This window comes from Asterias amurensis, chromosome 13 (assembly GCF_032118995.1).
Source record: "Asterias amurensis chromosome 13, ASM3211899v1".
Taxonomy (NCBI): domain Eukaryota; kingdom Metazoa; phylum Echinodermata; class Asteroidea; order Forcipulatida; family Asteriidae; genus Asterias; species Asterias amurensis.
In genome coordinates, this window is record NC_092660.1 from 5,809,107 (window position 1) to 5,826,392 (window position 17,286).

The window sequence follows — 17,286 nt, forward strand, 5'->3', positions numbered from 1 at the left end:
TATGCTAGATGCAACATTTCCATCTTGGGATTTGTCCAAACCAAAATAACGCAAACAAAACCACATGCTTAATTAGATGTATGACCCACTCTAAAATTGCACGTCAAAGTTGGGGACTTTGACAGAAAAGCTGGAGGACAGGGTAACAGAAAAAAACCAAATTGTTTCAGCTCATACAGTATTTTCATTACAAGAATGGAATCTCTGGGAAGAGACAAATTTCATGACGAGATGTTATGCACAAAACTTTGGCTGAGCACAGAAAAATCTTGCTTACGAAGCAAAAATGGTTTACCAGCCAAAATGTCATGCAATGCACACTGGTTATGACTGGCTTACTGCTAGTTTCTAGCTCAGCAAATAAACTTGTCAGAGATTTCTTGCTTAAAAGGTTAAGTAACCCCAGTAAAATTCACATCAAAAACAATTAAATACCGCAAAAGTAATAAAAATAGTGGGTTGTACATCTTGAAATAAAAGAAGCGTAGCGGATGCAAACTGATGGCTGGGGAATTTATTTTATTTTACTTTTTGTATCGGGCAAGGTATGGGTCAACAACCCCTTACCTTTTCCATTCCACTGACATTTAGAAAAAGAAGAGGCCAGTGGATGGGAGGAGGCGGCTTTAAGTTTAAAAGCCAATCCAGTGGCGACTGAAAGAAAAATATTGTGATTAGAATAATTAAAATATTACTTATTGGTAATTTTTAAACAAAGTGTGCATCTTCAAACAAAATGTTTGTAAACAATTAAGGCCCGTCAGACACAAAAAGATGGATGGAAAGGCCTAGCGGGACACCGTTACAAACTCCAGAACTGTAGGGCCTACCAGCCAGACTGGATCTGTGGGAACCAACTAATGGGGTGAGGCTAAAGGTAGACATTGGACGAGCTACATGTATGTCGGTGTCCTCAGGAGTGATGCTGGTGTGGAGACCACAACATGGGCAAATTTCAACGCGCTCCTTAAGGGCCAATTTTTTGCTTACCGTGCGATTTCCGTTTCAGCGCAATGCATCCGTCAGCACATGAAAAGGCATGCTAAACTACCGTTGCTTACTGCAAGAAAATGACTAATGTCACAAATCCATGGTGAACAAGCAAGATGGCCGCCTAATATTTCTTGTTAACCTGTGAAATGCGCTTACAGTAAGCACGAAAATGTGCTTACCGTTAAGCAGCGCTATGAAACTGGGCCCAGAGCTGTTTGCCTGCATAGGGAAAAGAGAAGATTTGATTCGCCGTAGGATGTCCCGCCTCCGAACCACATGATAACCCTGTCAGTCTCCAAATTTCTTTTTTACAGAAACCAGAATCTTTGTGAGAAGGACTTGATGATCTTAGACAAAATGGTTGATATTTACCTGCGCTGAGGGCGGCCCAGTTTTGAGTGGCTCGGCAGAGATGTGAGGGACGAATCAATGGTTTGGATAGACTTGCTGTGTTCTCTTCAGCATCTGAAGCAATCACATCAAGAAAGTCAGTGGTAATTCTGTTTTCAATAAATTTTGTACTCAATTCCAGGCACCAACGCCACATGCCGCTTCTGTCTGCCACGTTGCCATTTTGGGAGTTACATGTAAATAGCATAGTTTAACACATGTGGATCAGCCAGGCCACTTGGTGGGGAAACGAGCTCTGCCAGCACCCATCAGGGAACTCTCCAGAATGCCTTTCAACTCTGTGCTTGCAATAGCCAGCCACAGAGATCCCATGTGAACACAGAGCACAGCCAAAGCTTAACAATATTTGGGGGGTTTTTCTGGTGAGAGGGAAACCGGAGGACCCGGAGAAAACCCTCTAGGCAAAGTTGTTATTAGATTTTATCTTGTGCTGCCTTACTTATAGAATAGAATAATAATAATAATAACAATAACCGTATTTATAACGCGCCTTTTGCCAAAGGATACAAAGCGCTAGGTGTTATAACTGCAAGGAGTGGGGCGAATTTTTGAGATATACATTGTAAGACCTAATCCTTAAGCGCCATGTAATGGTTTACAAGGTGCTGTGGCGCAATATGCTGCCAATCCAGCCAGGAACACTGGGGCGAACCCCTTCTCTTTTCGATAAGTGCACTGGGTTCTTTTACATGCGTTTACACAACACGTGGGACCATCGGCTTTATGTCCCATCCGAAGGGCGAAGCAATGGTTATGTGTCTTGCTTAAGGACACAAGTGTCACGGCTGGGGATAGAACCATTGTACAACTCTTCTCACATAAGGCCATAGACAGGAATCCATCTAGGGCCATAGTGGTGAGAGGTGGCACTTTACGCACAAACCGCCAATGCAATCCAAATCTGAATTGAAGTTTCTATAGAGTGACAAACAAAAAGACAAAAACTCACCTGTAGCTTTGGGTGCAGATTTTGCTTTTCCATGGACTAGTGTTGGAGGATTCAGCTTGAAGCTAGGCTTGGAATCATCTGTAATTGCCAAGAAAATTACAACATAAGAGTTTTACAAACTATGATTTAGAACGTCTTTCAAACAAAGGCTTGATCTTGGGCTCCGGCACTTGTTTTAAGCCCAGTAGGAAAATGCATGTTTTCTTAATTAATTCCTAAATTATTTGTTCTAAAAGTAGAAAAGGTCACCATGAAACAAGACACGATATTTACTTACCTTTATCTCCCTTGGCATCCTTTCCAGACCCTTTTGAATGAAAAGGAACAAACAAATATTTGTTAAATATTTGTTAAATATTTGTTAAGTATTTGTTAAATACTAAGGCATGTAAACAGACCACACTTTCATTTCATTTTATTTTTATTCTGGCTGTGAAACAAAAAACACAGAAAGGAAAACTTAATCACAATTCTAGTGAAGAACCCCATGAAAAGAAGACAAGTAGGGAAACTTCAATTTCAGATGTGGGAGGAAAATCCCAGGGAATTATTCCAGAGAGAATCCACGCAGTCAGGTAGGGACTGAAAACCAAATCCAAATAGTGCCCTGGCGTGATTCGAACAGGGCCCTAGACATCCTAGACTGGGCCCCTGTCTTTAAGACAGGTACCTGCTATTCAGACCCAGCGATGCCACAGGGTACAATGATATCATTGGGTAAATGCAGTGACTAAAAGCTACCGTAGCTGGGTTTGTTTTGATTTTAGTCTGAGGTCACCTCCGTTGACCAATCAAAACACAGATATGAAAAGCTTACTTTTGGTCGTCTGCATGTGTGTCCACGTAAGTGGTACATGTACATGTATACAGTACATGTGGATGTACTTGCATGCATTGTTTGTGTAGAATTTGTGTATATCTCTATGTGAAATGAATGAAGGTCAAAGGTGAATATACACGCCAGTTTACCGGCCGGTCTCTGGCGTTATTCACAAGCCCTGAAGTGTGACGTCAGATGTTCAGGCTATAGACATGCTAGAGGTGGAAGGTGAGGAAAGATACCACTGTGCAAACCAGACCACTTTGATGTGGATCTAACTTTCTACATGTTCATCGTGTTCATATGTCTTGATGTTCCAAGCTACCGTAGCTGGGTTTGTTTTGATTTTAGTTTGAGGTCACCTCGGTTGACCAATCAAAACACAGATATGAAAAGCTTACTTTTGGTCGTCTGCATGTGTGTCCACGTAAGTGGTATTATGTACATGTACATGTATACAGTACATGTGGATGTACTTGCATGCATTGTTTGTGTAGAATTTGTGTGTATCTCTATGTGAAATGAATGAAGGTCAAAGGTGAATATACACGCCAGTTTACCGGCCGGTCTCTGGCGTTATTCACGAGCCTCGAAGTGTGACGTCAGATGTTCAGGCTATAGACATGCTAGAAGTGGAAGGTGAGGAAAGATACCACTGTGCAAACCAGACCACTTTGATGTGGATCTAACTTTCTACATGTTCATCGTGTTCATATGTCTTGATGTTTCGCTCTATTTTACATAATATAGACCATTCTTCAAGTATGTACTCTATACTTTTGTTTGAAAAATCATGGTGTAAAAAAACATTAAGTTTTCCAAAACTGTTAATGGTACATTTTTGACAGTATCTGGACCTACTGTGTAATACATGTACCAGTAGTTTTGGTAGTTTTGTAATTACATTACACTAATTAGCATGATAGATGTAGCACTAGATTTGCCAGTTTGTGTTTCCAGGAAGTGAAGTGTCTAATATTTGGCACTTAATCCAATGATAGCACTGGCATGGTGCCAAATTTGAATCGTACAACTTTTGCATTTTTACGAAGTTACATGTACCTTCTGTCCCATGCAAGGGTACTAGGTTGATATTGATGTATTAATAACAATAATAATGCATTTATAATGCGCCATCTACATGTATCTAGTGTACAAGACCCTATTCCGAGGCGCTGAACAAAAAACAAAACATATACAACAAAGAGACATATAGAATACAACGACAATTATACAATGATTAATCTAAGTCATAACAAGCTAAGTGTGTGGATATAAATGAGTTATCCCCAACATGCCCAATGCACAAATGTTTACATCTTTCTAAAAGAAAAACAAAGCAAGCCTGAGAATTTTTCTGAGGCCCGAATAAAAAAGTTCTCTGACCTGCAAAGATGATTGGTCTCTGAGACATGACAGCCGGGGTTGCCTTGGGGAACTCCCCCGGGTCTTCCTTCTTGCCTCCTCCTCCTCCTTCGCTCTCATTGTCTGTAAGATACAAAACAAAGAATAAGTCCAGTATTCATTCATTTACAACACCATTAATAACTTAGCATAATTGCATTATATTCCCAATGCCATACACTGTACGTATAAATTTACAAAGAGCAAAGATCAAAGAGAGACGAGGCTTTTATACCAATTAAATGAAAATTAAAAGGATACACTGACAAACCCTTCTAGTCCATTTTTCCAGCAACCATTTGGAAGCCATTCATCTGCACTGGTCGAATAAGGTGGCACGATATTGGGCAAACCTTTGTGTGGCGATTTATGTGAACATTTTGGCAGAAAAGCAAAACAATAATAAAACTACAGCTTGTAATAATACCAAATACTATTAGAACGAAAATCATCAAGGTAAAACCATTAATTACAATGCTCCAGAATGCACATTAGGGCATTTAAAACCAAGATAAACACCAAGTAGAAAATGTTCCCACCACCTTGTTTCAAATTAAAAGTGCCTGTACATTGCCAAAATTTTGATCGCCAACAGTTCTGAGAAATCCTAGGGAAAATCCTAGGACATGTACTCTATGCGTCTGATGCACTATTTTGCTCAATACAAATTTGCAAAGAGCAATCCAGATCAAGTTCAGTACTACACAACATGAGAAATGTACACTAATAGGCCTACATGTATGTCTTGAAAATGGAAACCAACAGAAATTCACCATTCTTTTTATTAAAAGGAGGGGGGGGGGAACAATAACAAAACATCCCTAGAAAATCTGCCATGAAGAATACTGTTGATATCAGTTCAATTGACAATAAAGGACATGGCAAACAAAATACTCTCTCATGGGCGGGTATCGCCTTTCGAAACGGGAGACAGGCTCTGCTTTCGTTGACAAGATCTTAACACTATTCAGGCCAAATTTTGCACAAACATCCTGATGCTGGTTGCCAAGGAGTGGTTGCACTGAATTACATGTATTTTATTACTATGTATTTTCTTGTTGTCAGTGCATAAATTTACATCCATGGTTTATCGATGAGAAGGAAGTGGAGGAAAAGGGGCTTAAAAACAAAACAGCTCATTTAAAAGTCCAGTATACCTTTGTTTTTTGGAACCATTTGATTGTTTTAATCCTACATTGTAGATGTACAATGTACGTACATTTGTATAAATGTGCATGAATAAAACTAACTTCGGAGCGAACATGTCTGTGCAAGAAGAATAATCCTTTATTGGAAAACACAATCTGAAAAACTTTACTGACAAAAATGCTTCTCAGAACCAAATTTTGGGACATAAAACTGATATCGTCTTAAAGACACTAGACACTCACTATTGGTAATTGTCAAAGACCAGTCTTCTCACTTGGTGTATCTCAACATATGCATAAAATAACAAACCTGTGAAAATTTGAGCTCAATTGGTTTTATCAAAGTTGCGAGGGAATAATGGAAGAACAAACGCCCTTGTTACACAAGTTTTAATCTTTCAGATGCTTGATTTCGAGACCTCTGAGGTCTCGTAATCAATTTCAAATATTTTAATGAGAATTTACTTCTTTCTCAAAAACTGTGTCACTTCAGAGGGAGCGATTTCTCACAATGTTTTATACCATCAACAGTTCTCCATTACTCGTTACCAAGTAAGGTTGTATGCTAATAATGACTTTGTTTTAAAGTTGTGACGACAAAATGTCGCATTTGCAGGAAGTATGAACCAGGCTTAAAGGTGAATATTGTTGTTGTTTCTTACCTTCTTGTTCAGCGGTTTTCTTATCTAGCTGTTCCTCTGCCGAACGCTGCAATAGACAAAATAAAAAATAAAAAAAGGAAGTTATTTACAAACAATAACTGATAGAATGAAACTCAAAAAGTTAACAACTTATCCCCTGTATAAAATGCTGAAGAATTTCTTTTACCAGTTCACAGGACTCACGAAAGTGCAAACACTGACTAACAATACATGGTCGACATAATGCTCAGCACACATGGTTGTAAGACAAGACAATAATAAATTTGATGACAGAAGTCATCTTTGCTTTACCTTGAGAACCCGGCTTTCCATGTTCTGGCCGAAAACAAACGATGATGGACCAATCACGCCAGCAGTAGCACCTCCTCCATTTCTGTTGTCAATACCTGGGGGTGAGAAGAATGAAATTAATCAAGTTTACATTAATTGCTAATGAGAGCCTTTGCCAGGGTATCTTTCAGAAGAAAACTAGGGTTATTTGCCACTGTTTATCAACTTAGTTCTTGGCATAAAATGTAGACATTTCGAACGATTGGTACATGGAACAATGTAAGCTGAAGAACACTGTACACATCGCATGATTACAAAAAGAGCCACAGGGCATGGACTTCCTGATTTGTACACAAGGCATAATAAGAAAACATACAAATCTTACATTATGCATGTTACTGTAGCAACATGTATAGTTTTAATCAACTTTTGCCATGAAGAAAGAAATCACGTCGCAAAACAGTGTTCTCCCGTAACAGTGGTCTGCTGGCCAATTATCAGTTAAAACACCCGAGTACCAGTCAAAAGTCGTCCCAAAAAGGTCCGGTTATAGTTTAATATTGAAAAGCATCCCTGCTCAATGTGACACATGGACTAGTGAAAAAGCTGGCAGACTAGTGAAACGACAAACTTACCAGTCCTGCTCGCTACATGTACTCACTGAAATACATGTAGTTAAGGGCAAACCCTGCATGCATGGCATGATGTTTACTTATTACAAATCTTTATTTTTGTGGTAAATTCATTGTACAATATGTACAATACAAAATGCAAATTTTCTGATAATGACCAGCTGTGGTGATTTTGTCACTATTTTCTTGGTTGTTTTCAACAAAAGCTTCAAATCCTATAAAAAACATGCTGTACAAATTTGACAAACTTGTGTACATTTCTCTCCGAACTTTCTTCAAACTTCATAATGTATTCCTTCTTCTTAACCAGAACATCCTTTGACTCAGAGTGCCTGATGAGAAGTCTCGGTGGTTTCTTCCACTATGGGGCAACTTCGCTGGCCTTGACCTATAAGCAGCACACTAGGGGGTACGCTTTGCACTCGGACTATATTTAGTCTCTCAAACTTTTGCAGAGTAACTCACTTGTCATAACAAACAAACTCTAATTGGCTTGGCATCAAAATACGTACTAAGGAGGCTGCAAATTTTCTGTTTTAATTATCTGGATTATCTTTTTGAAATTACTATTACAGAAGGGATAAAAAAACATCGGCATCAGTTAACACTTAATTTTATACTGAACTTGTATGAAGTTAATCCAAGAACAATTTTTTATGTTTGAGCTGTTTTCCTCTAAAATGAAGTCATAAGCAAGAGAACTGTGTCCGAAAAACCCTCTACAAGCAGCTGCTTTTGGTTGTTACATGTACCAAAATTTAGGACGATGTGTTTTTAAACATTTTGCATGGTTTACACTACCTCCCGACTTACACTTGAAACTGATTCAGCCAAATTTGTCACAATCAGGTTTGTTGTATTATATGTGTGATCACACATAACCCAAATGCCACTATTTCGTCAGCTCTACCACCCCTAGGTACAAAACCTAAAAGCATGAATGTTGTAGACCTATTTGCGATAAAAACAAAGTACTGGAATTGGTTAACAAAAACTAAAAAAACAAACAAACAAAACCGTTTAAATTTAATCAGGAACCTCACTGATCATAAAGTTAATATTCAACCAATCCTCAAGAGAAAAAGCATCCAGGCCAACTGCCTGCATCCATCTGAAATGAAGTCAAAGTCCAGGAAATGTCACCCAATAAATCACTCTCGCTCAAGTCAAAAACATGAATGTGCACAAAAATCCTGTCAAAAATGACTAAAATGTCCAATCTATAAAGAAATTGCTTTTAAAATTGTACATGTAATATGTACATGTATTACTTTATGTAAACCTACAGAAATCATGTTGTACTACATCCCCGCATGCCCAGTGACATGAGTAAGGTATGTACATCATGTACACACAGAAGCCTTATTACAAGGAAAATTAATCATGTAAAAAACAGGTTTTTTAAGAGTATGTGTAGGCAAACTCTTGACAAAGAAATGCTATATATATTTTTCTTCAAATGCATGTAGGGCCTATCCCTCAAAAAATAAGTAACGACTAACATGACTAATCAAACAAGTACGATGGGTCACACACGGTATTGATACTATATTTCGAAATCCTGGCGTTCAAGTGGAAAATTGTTGCGTTACCCCATGTTGAAATAAAGGATTCGAGCTGCCTCTACAGTTGTAGCTACATGTACCAGGTGTTCTCGATGATATCTGCTGTAGATCAGCAAATGTTGTGGGTTCAAGTCTCAGCCGAGTAATATGGTCGACAGATTTTTTTCCACACAACTCTTGAAGGAAAGTACCGAGTATACAGTGCTAAACACTACAAAAGGCAAAGCAAACAGCTACATGTATTTTGCAAACTACAGTCAAATCCATTCAATGCCTTCTATATGTACTTGTACATCGACCATGGCAACCGTCTATAAATAAACAGCAAGATTCTTCCCAGATCAAGTTAGCACAGTGGGCTGACAAAGGCGCAGTACAGGCGAGTTGTGTGCAATATATGCCACAAAATATTAATAATAAAAACATTAATATTAAATTTGAAAATCTGTTCACAATAAAGAAAAAAGCATATTGTACGTGTACATAATACAACAGAATGCTCCAGATTGCACAGTAGGACTTTAAAACAAAGATAAACACCAAGTAGAAAACATTCTGAAGACCTAAAGCTAAAATCAAAAATCCACAAATCTTGGTCCAGAATGCCCCACTGTTTCGAAAAATAAAACATACAAACCCATGTGTTTGTTACCGACCATGGTACAATAGATTGTACATTTTTATTGATTGAGAACCAAATGTATCGTGTATGTGCCACAAACATGCATTCCTGGCTCAGGATAACAGAGTGATACAATGTACATTCTACGGGGTACATGTACATTACCTTGATCGTGCCCGCAACGGGTCATTGCCAGTGCTTTGCGTTAGAAATACATGTAGCTGCTGGTTTTGAGGCTAGAAATAGCCGCTGGTTTTGAGGCTGTAGTGTAATTAAGCTGGTACTAGCAGGGCTGTATGCTTCGTTTTTTAAAGGGCAAGGGCACCAAGGCATTTTCTCTTTGGCAAAGGGCACCCAATGAGGAAATTGTTAGTTTCTACTGTAACATTTCAAGGGCACCAAGGCAATGACAAGGGGCAACGAAGGCAATCGCCTCCGTTGCCTCCGTGAAGTATAAGGCCTGTACTAGGTAAGTTGATTTCGTTCCTGGTATTATTGCTTATAAATGAATTTTATACTTGTTATTATTATTTTCCTGTGATGTGCCGTAGGGAACAGTGAATTAATTTTCTGTCAACAACGGCCCCTTTTACTTGCAGTTCGATACCCACTGTTCGCCTGCTGCTCTTTCAGTTGACAATTTTGTCACACATGTAATGTTGGAAGATGACAACAGATCACCTCCAAAGAAGAGTACAACTGTTATCATAAACAAAACAATTGTTGCAAAATTGTTGCACGCTCAGTTGATTTTGTACTACCTTCAGGCAGCCAATGTATAATTTTGCCCAATTACCTGCGCCACTCAAAATAGACAAACCCAATGCCTGAAACTCGTTGATGATTTTGTAATTTGATTCATGATTTGGGGTTGAAAAACAAAATTGACTAGAGCAGGTTTTGAACCAAAGACCTCCACATTAATGTGCCAGCACTCTAACTATTTGTCAAAATCGTTGGTGCCAGTCAGAAGCCAGGCAACCGTTTACTGCCACGATTACAACCTGGGAAGCGGGAGGATGTAACTTTTTATTTCAGATATCAAATTATAGACCACAATTAAATCTGACTGGGTAAACTTTAAATGATTTGGTGTTGAACCCTGTCAGTTTCCCTTGTGGTTTTTACACAACGGAATTTTGTCAGACATTTGGACATGTTGGGTGCATGTTTGCGGCTGTAGTCGGTAGTTGGTCATTTTAGGAGGGCAGAGCTCAATGGATCAGTCCATTGATTCAGCACGACAGGCCTGATACTCCACGAAGGCAACGAAGGCGATTGCCTCCATGCCTCTAGTCTTGGTCCCAAGACCATTGGTGTTGCGCGGTCACACACAACCAACGTTCCGATTATGCACGGCAAAAACTGTCCACGCTTGTAATGAACGAACGCTAGCGGGCGCTCTGTTTCTCTGATTTAGATCTCACCATGGTCTTGAATATTTGCAACGACGGGTCTTAACTTTTTTATTGTTTTTCGGCAAATCTCCCCCGACTTTCCGGTGGAGCCAATCAGAGGCTGCGTTGCGGTTGGCTCATGAATAATTTATCAGTGTTGTGCATGTAGTGCACAATGCATGCAGTAATTCCATTGCATGACTTTTGCTTTACTCTGTGTGTGGGTATATATGTTTTTATCGGAGTATAATAATGTCCAGATCAGTAGGATTTGAAACTTTGACACAGGGTGGAAATACGATAAAGAAAGGTTTGTGGTACCAGCACAAACATTTCTGTGTATAATGTCCAGATCCAGACACCTGCATTGCCATGATATGCAGCTTGAAATGCGATCGTGGCGTTATGCTCCCGACGTGCCAGGGCCCACACTGATGAAGCCTCTGTATTGGCTAAACAATTTGCTTATAGTTAGCACAAAATAGTATTGCTTAGCAGAAACTGGTTGCCAGCCAATTTTTAATTAAATTTGAAATTTTGTAGTGCCCAAGTAAATTTTTGGATAGTAAAGAAATTGTGTACAGTATTTTCTGCCAAACAGATATTAACTGGTGGGCCCTGTAGTGTTATTCACAGTGAAAGTTTTTTAATCTTGGGGGAAGGAAATCTTGAGGGATTCAAAAGCATCTTTGTGAGAACGTATTTTGAAACGTAACCGTAACTGCATATCTTGGAACGTAAGCGTAGCTTGACTTGGGATTGAAAGCGTACTTTTTGATATTGTAGCGTAACCTATTAGTATCTTGGAGTGTATAAGCGTAGCTGAGTAGCTGCGTAGCTTGGAACGTAACAGTATCTTTTGGTGGAGCGTAAGCATATCTTGGAACATAATTCATAGCTGCGTATCTTGGAACGTAAGCGTAACTTGACATGGGATTGAAAGCGTACCTTTTGATATTATGGCGTAACTTGAAGGAACGTAAGCAGATCTGTAAGCGCAGCTGAGTAGCTGTGTAGCTTGGAACGTTGACATCTTTTGGAACGTAAGCATATCTTGGACTGAAGCGTAGCATCTTGGAACATAAACGCAGCTGCGTATCTTTGAACGTAGGCATAGCTTGACTCGGGCTTGGAAGCGTACTTTTTGATATTATAGTGTAACTTGAAGGAACGTAGACCTAAGCGTATCTTGGAACGTAAACGTAGCTGCGTATCTTGGAATGTAAGCGTAGCTTGACTCGGGCTTGAAAACATACCTTTTGATATTATAGTGTAACTTGAAGGAACGTAGACCTAAGCGTATCTTAGAACGTAAACGTAGCCGAGTAGCTGCGTAGCTTGGAACGTAACCAAATAACATTTTTTGGGAATGTAGTCGTAACAATATCTTTTGGAATAACTCATGAGAAATTTCGAGTTTTGATTGCTTGTCCAGCGGCGACTACTGCTATTCAACTCCCAGTTATTTGAGGCGAATAGTCGGGTCATTAAATTCCACTAGTTGCCCAGTTTAATCATTACCTCAAAAATAACTCTTCATTCACAGAATTAAAAAAATAATACTTTGTTTGACAAAATTATGCTTTGAGGGAATTTTAGCATTGTTTTTATTTAAACCTTTTATAAAAAATTCTCATAATTTTTTTAAGCTACTCACACAATAACACTGTCAATATAACAATATGCGATATTCCTAGGTTTTGACATCATCAAAATTACCTGAAAACTCATAACAAAAAGAAATTAGGGGCCATGAATTAAAATGGAGCATATTGGAACGTTGCGATCATAAGAAACAACGGATTCGACACCCGCAAGCTGGGAGTTCATAGCGCCTGGGATTTAACACCTTCAACCCCACGAGACACGGCATGGGCGGTACGTGATATTCCACAAGGCTTATTTCACGTTCCGATTGCTCCACGCCGTGGGCCCATACAGCGTCCGATACACGGACTCTCTGAATGCTAATTTTACGTTCGATTTTTGACCATTATTTACAATTTCAAATCGTCACGTATCCATAATCTGAATAGGTACCTATACTTAAAATTTCACTGTTTTCCTTTTAATAGGCCTATAATGACCACGGAATCACTCTTTGAGCAAAGATTATTAAAAAAAGACCGCCGATCATATTGACCTTTGACTCGATCTAGTTTGAATAGTCATCTTCAATTCGTCACGTGATATGAATATTGCATACATTAAAAGTAATTTACATAGTCTGGCCACGCCTTCAATTTGCAAATATCCAAGACCATGGTGAGCACAGGACATGGTGAGATCCGTAAATCAGAGAAACAGCGCCCGCTAGCGTTCGTTCATTACAAGCGTGGACAGTTTTTGCCGTACATAATCGGAACGTTGGTTGTGTGTGACCGCACAACACCAATGGTCTTGGAACCAAGACTACCATGCCTCCAGGTAATTGCCTTGGTGCCCTTAAGATGCTCTCGAAATCAGAAGTTTGCAATTTCCTCATAGGGTGCCTTTTACAAGGAGAAAATGCCTTGGTGCCCTTGCCCTTTCAACAATGAAGCATGACAGGCCTGGAGAGCTCAATGAATCAGTCTACTGATTAACCACGACAAAGCAGCCAAAACAACCATTCTTGGCACAGGGCCAGGTACATGTCCAGAGTCAAAGTGACCAAGTAATTTCAGTGGACAAAACTGGATTCCCGATAGAAATGCCAGATGAATCACTACATGTATTGTAGCATGTTCAGCGAAAGTGCATTGATATTATAATTCAAAGGTCTTTTATAAGGGTTCTGGGGGATGGATTACAGTCAAATCACAGCATTAAACTCTCTTTAAATGGCTATTTAAAGCCCTTACAGCGTTTGATGTGCAGTTTTTGACTCTTTTTTACCCTTTTTTTTTTTTTTTTTTTTTAATCTTTACTCTACTATACCATGAGTAAAACTGCTGCCGTCGATTTCACAAAACTCTTCTTAACTTAAAGACTAATCTTAGGACTTAGGTCGAGTCCCAGCCCTGCACTGTAACATGCAGACCTTAAGATTAACCCTAAGTTAGGACGAGTTACTCGTCCTAACTCTTTGTGAAATCGACGGCAGGACACACAAGTACGTATGTGCATTATAATACAACATTTTTGTACAATGTAATGTATATTGTAAGATACACTTTTGAAAATAAAATGTGATCTGGTTTTTGGTTATTTCCAATGGGAGCCTCAGTATTGCAGAGGCTATTTATAACAAAAATGATGAACAGCAGGATAGTATAAACAACATTGACCAAAATTCAGCATACAAACATGTTCATGCACAGAGTGGTATGCATTTTATGCAGGCCTCAACCTTTAGCTTCAGAGGGGCAAGGCCACTTGGCCTCAAAAGCTCTAAAAAAGAAAGGGGCACCAAGGCCAACTGAAAGGGCACCAAGGCCATTTTCAAACCTTTATTTGTTGATGATTATGTTAATATACTTTCCACTGATTTCAAGATGGTGGTTAACTTTCCAACCCATATTTATTTTATTGTCGCTGTTTACATGCTATGCAACTGAAATTAAATAAAAGTTTAAAAATATTTGTTTCTGAATTATTTACAGTTTTTTTGCAGCACTCGAATTGCAAACGATTACCCCAGTAATTAACTTACCCCATTTTACCCCTTACCCCCTCCCCTTATTCATCGACTTAATTAAACTCCCTTCTGCTCATCTGAAAACAAATCATTGCTCCAGAACATAGAATTGTTGAAAAAATCATACAGAAAAAAATATTAAGAAAATTAGTTCCCTGCATGCCAATCTGAAGAAAAAAGATCAATTATAGTCTCTGGCTCACCACTACCCCAACTCTGCGCGACAAACGAGCCCCACCCAGCCCACGCCAAAAACCCACCAACAACCCGGAGGGCGGAGGCTCAGCTAAATCCGATGATTTGGATTTTCTTTTTTCTTTTTTATATTTGTTATATTATATAAATATGATTATGAAAGTTAAAAACGAACCCCTTAGCACAAAATAATTGGCCTAGCATTTAGCTAAACTTGTAAGTTGTATTTTGCCTGCCACGCTAGACTGCGCTAAAATAAATACTATAAAAATGTAAACAAACGCACCTAATTAAAAAATGCTTCTAAAGTTGACACTTTGCTGCCACCACTCCAGCCCTTTCGCCTTCCTGCTTATTTTTGCATCTTTTGTGGGATGGCATACTGATTAACCAATAATGAACTTGATTGAGTATGATGATTTCCAAAATTAGGGCTCTGCCGTTACCTCCATTTAGTCCGATTTTGACGTTTTACAACTCCACGCTTGTTGTGTGTACACAAACATGTGTTTGGCAATGAAAAACAAAGTCGCAAGGCAGGCAGATCACTGGTAGTGGTGGGTCACAAACATTAAAGGAACACGTTGCCTTGGATCGGTCGAATTGGTCTTTGAAAAGCGTTTGTAACCATTTTTTATAAAATACATATGGGTAGAAAGATGTTGTAAAAGTAGAATACAATGATCCACACAAACATGCCTCGAAATTGCGTGGTTTTCCTTTTACATCGTCGACTAACACGTCGGCCATTTATGGGGGTCAAAATTTTGACCCCCATAAATGGCCGACCATGTTAGTTCGCACAGTAGAAGGAAAACCACGCAATTTCGAGGCAAACTTGTGTGGATCATTGTATTATACTTTTAAAACATCTTTCCAACCATATGCATTTTATAAAAACGGTTACAAACGCTTTTGTTTTGACCAACTCGTCCGATCCAAGGCAACGTGTTCCTTTAATCCAGTACAAGCCTTGGACACCAGCGAAATAGCCAGGGGAAAAACATAGACTGTATCCAGTCCCCGGCTGCGCGCCTCCCCCGCCCCATCCGCTACAAATACAGATCTCGATAGACAAATCAGTGCGAAAATGCGTAATTTAGTGTAGGGACTTGTGGCGAGTTTATACATTGAAGTAGTCTGGTGCTTCGTTTTAGTAGTAAACAGCTCAACTAAGTTTGATATGGTTTTCATGCCACGTTCTCGACACATTTTTTAGTGCACAGAATCAGCATTGTGAAAACTAGTGTGCGGGATCGTACGTTCCTAATTTTACCTCCATATAAATTAAATGGGTCACAATGTTAACATTAAATAACATTTGCGAATAAATAATGTTATGGAATCAATGAAAAAGGGCACGACGGCCAAGTGGCCGTAAGGTACGTGATTTTTAAAAGGGCTTCACGGCAATTCGCTGGGGCAATGGCCGCTGGTGGCCGCTGCAGAGGTCGAGGCCTGTTTTATGTACAGGTTCATAAAGGCATACAAATGACAGACCTATAACATTGTACATGTACAGTGCCTGAGACTTCATACAGCATGTACAGTGGCAACTGCCTCCATTGTCCTGCTCCATGCTACTAGTTATCACCTCGGTGCCCTTTGAATTTAAAGCTCCTGAGTAGACAGTTAAAATTTCCCTAAATAGAGGTGCCCTTTACAATTTAAGGAAAAACTGCCACTAAGAATATCTGCTGTTTCCCAAAGGGATGTACATAATTTTTTTTTTATAGCACACAACACTAATTGTGTCTAAAGCACAACAAAACACATGATGTAGTTTTGGGAAAACCCCAACAGGCCTGTTTGCTTTGTAGTTGAAAAGGAAAGGGTACCTTGCAATTAGGCCATTTTCTCATTGGTTACATGTAAGGGCACCCGACGAATGTATGAGGAAATTGTAAATTTCTACTTTCAAGAGCATTTCAAGAAGGGCACCAACGCAATCACAAGGAGACATGGAGGCAATCGCCTTTGTTGCCTCTGTGAAGTATCAGGCCTGCCCTAACCTAAATTGTGTTTATCTTCTTCTGCCGACCTTTCTACAGCCCCATTTTAAAGGCACTGGACACTTATTTGGTAATTGTCGAAGACCAGTATTCTCATACTTGGTGTTACATCACAACATTTATGCACAAAATAACAAACCTGTGAAAATTTGAACTCAATTGGTTATCGAACATGTTGACGTTGCGAGATAATAATGTAAAAAAAACATCCTTGTCACATGGAGTTGTGTGCTTTCAGATGCTTGATTTTGGGGCCTCAAAGTCGACATGTAATTCTGAGGTCTCAAAATCAAATTCGTGGAAAATAACTTCTTTCTCGAAAACTAGGTTGCTACAGAGGGAGCCGTTTCTCAGTGTTTTTAAATACATGTACTACCAGCAGTTCTACATTGCTCATAACCAAGTATGTTTTTATTCTAACAATTATTTTGAGTAATTACCAATAGTGGCCAGTGCCTTTAAGTAACCTCCAAATGAAGTCGGTCCTCAAACCAAATCATAGGAGACACTCCTTGATTCCCTGACAAGTTGACATTTCCTAAAAATATATTTCCCTTTCGTTGATAACTGTGTCCGGAACTATTTAT

General features: G+C 39.2%; 1 protein-coding gene across 3 annotated transcripts in view; it reads right to left on the reverse strand.

The window, feature by feature from the left end:
• LOC139946190 (ran-binding protein 3-like) overlaps window positions 1-17,286 on the reverse strand; it is a 33,025-nt gene that overhangs the window by 12,333 nt on the left and 3,406 nt on the right. For 2 of the 3 annotated variants that reach the window (XM_071943815.1, XM_071943814.1), the window contains exons 3-9: window positions 6,679-6,773; window positions 6,388-6,433; window positions 4,560-4,661; window positions 2,631-2,660; window positions 2,354-2,431; window positions 1,366-1,458; window positions 568-654 (exon numbers count right to left, since the gene is read on the reverse strand). In XM_071943815.1, coding sequence (XP_071799916.1) covers window positions 568-654; window positions 1,366-1,458; window positions 2,354-2,431; window positions 2,631-2,660; window positions 4,560-4,661; window positions 6,388-6,433; window positions 6,679-6,773 — 531 coding nt within the window. The remainder of the gene's footprint in view (window positions 1-567; window positions 655-1,365; window positions 1,459-2,353; window positions 2,432-2,630; window positions 2,661-4,559; window positions 4,662-6,387; window positions 6,434-6,678; window positions 6,774-17,286) is intronic. The other variant, XM_071943816.1, reaches the window with a different exon arrangement.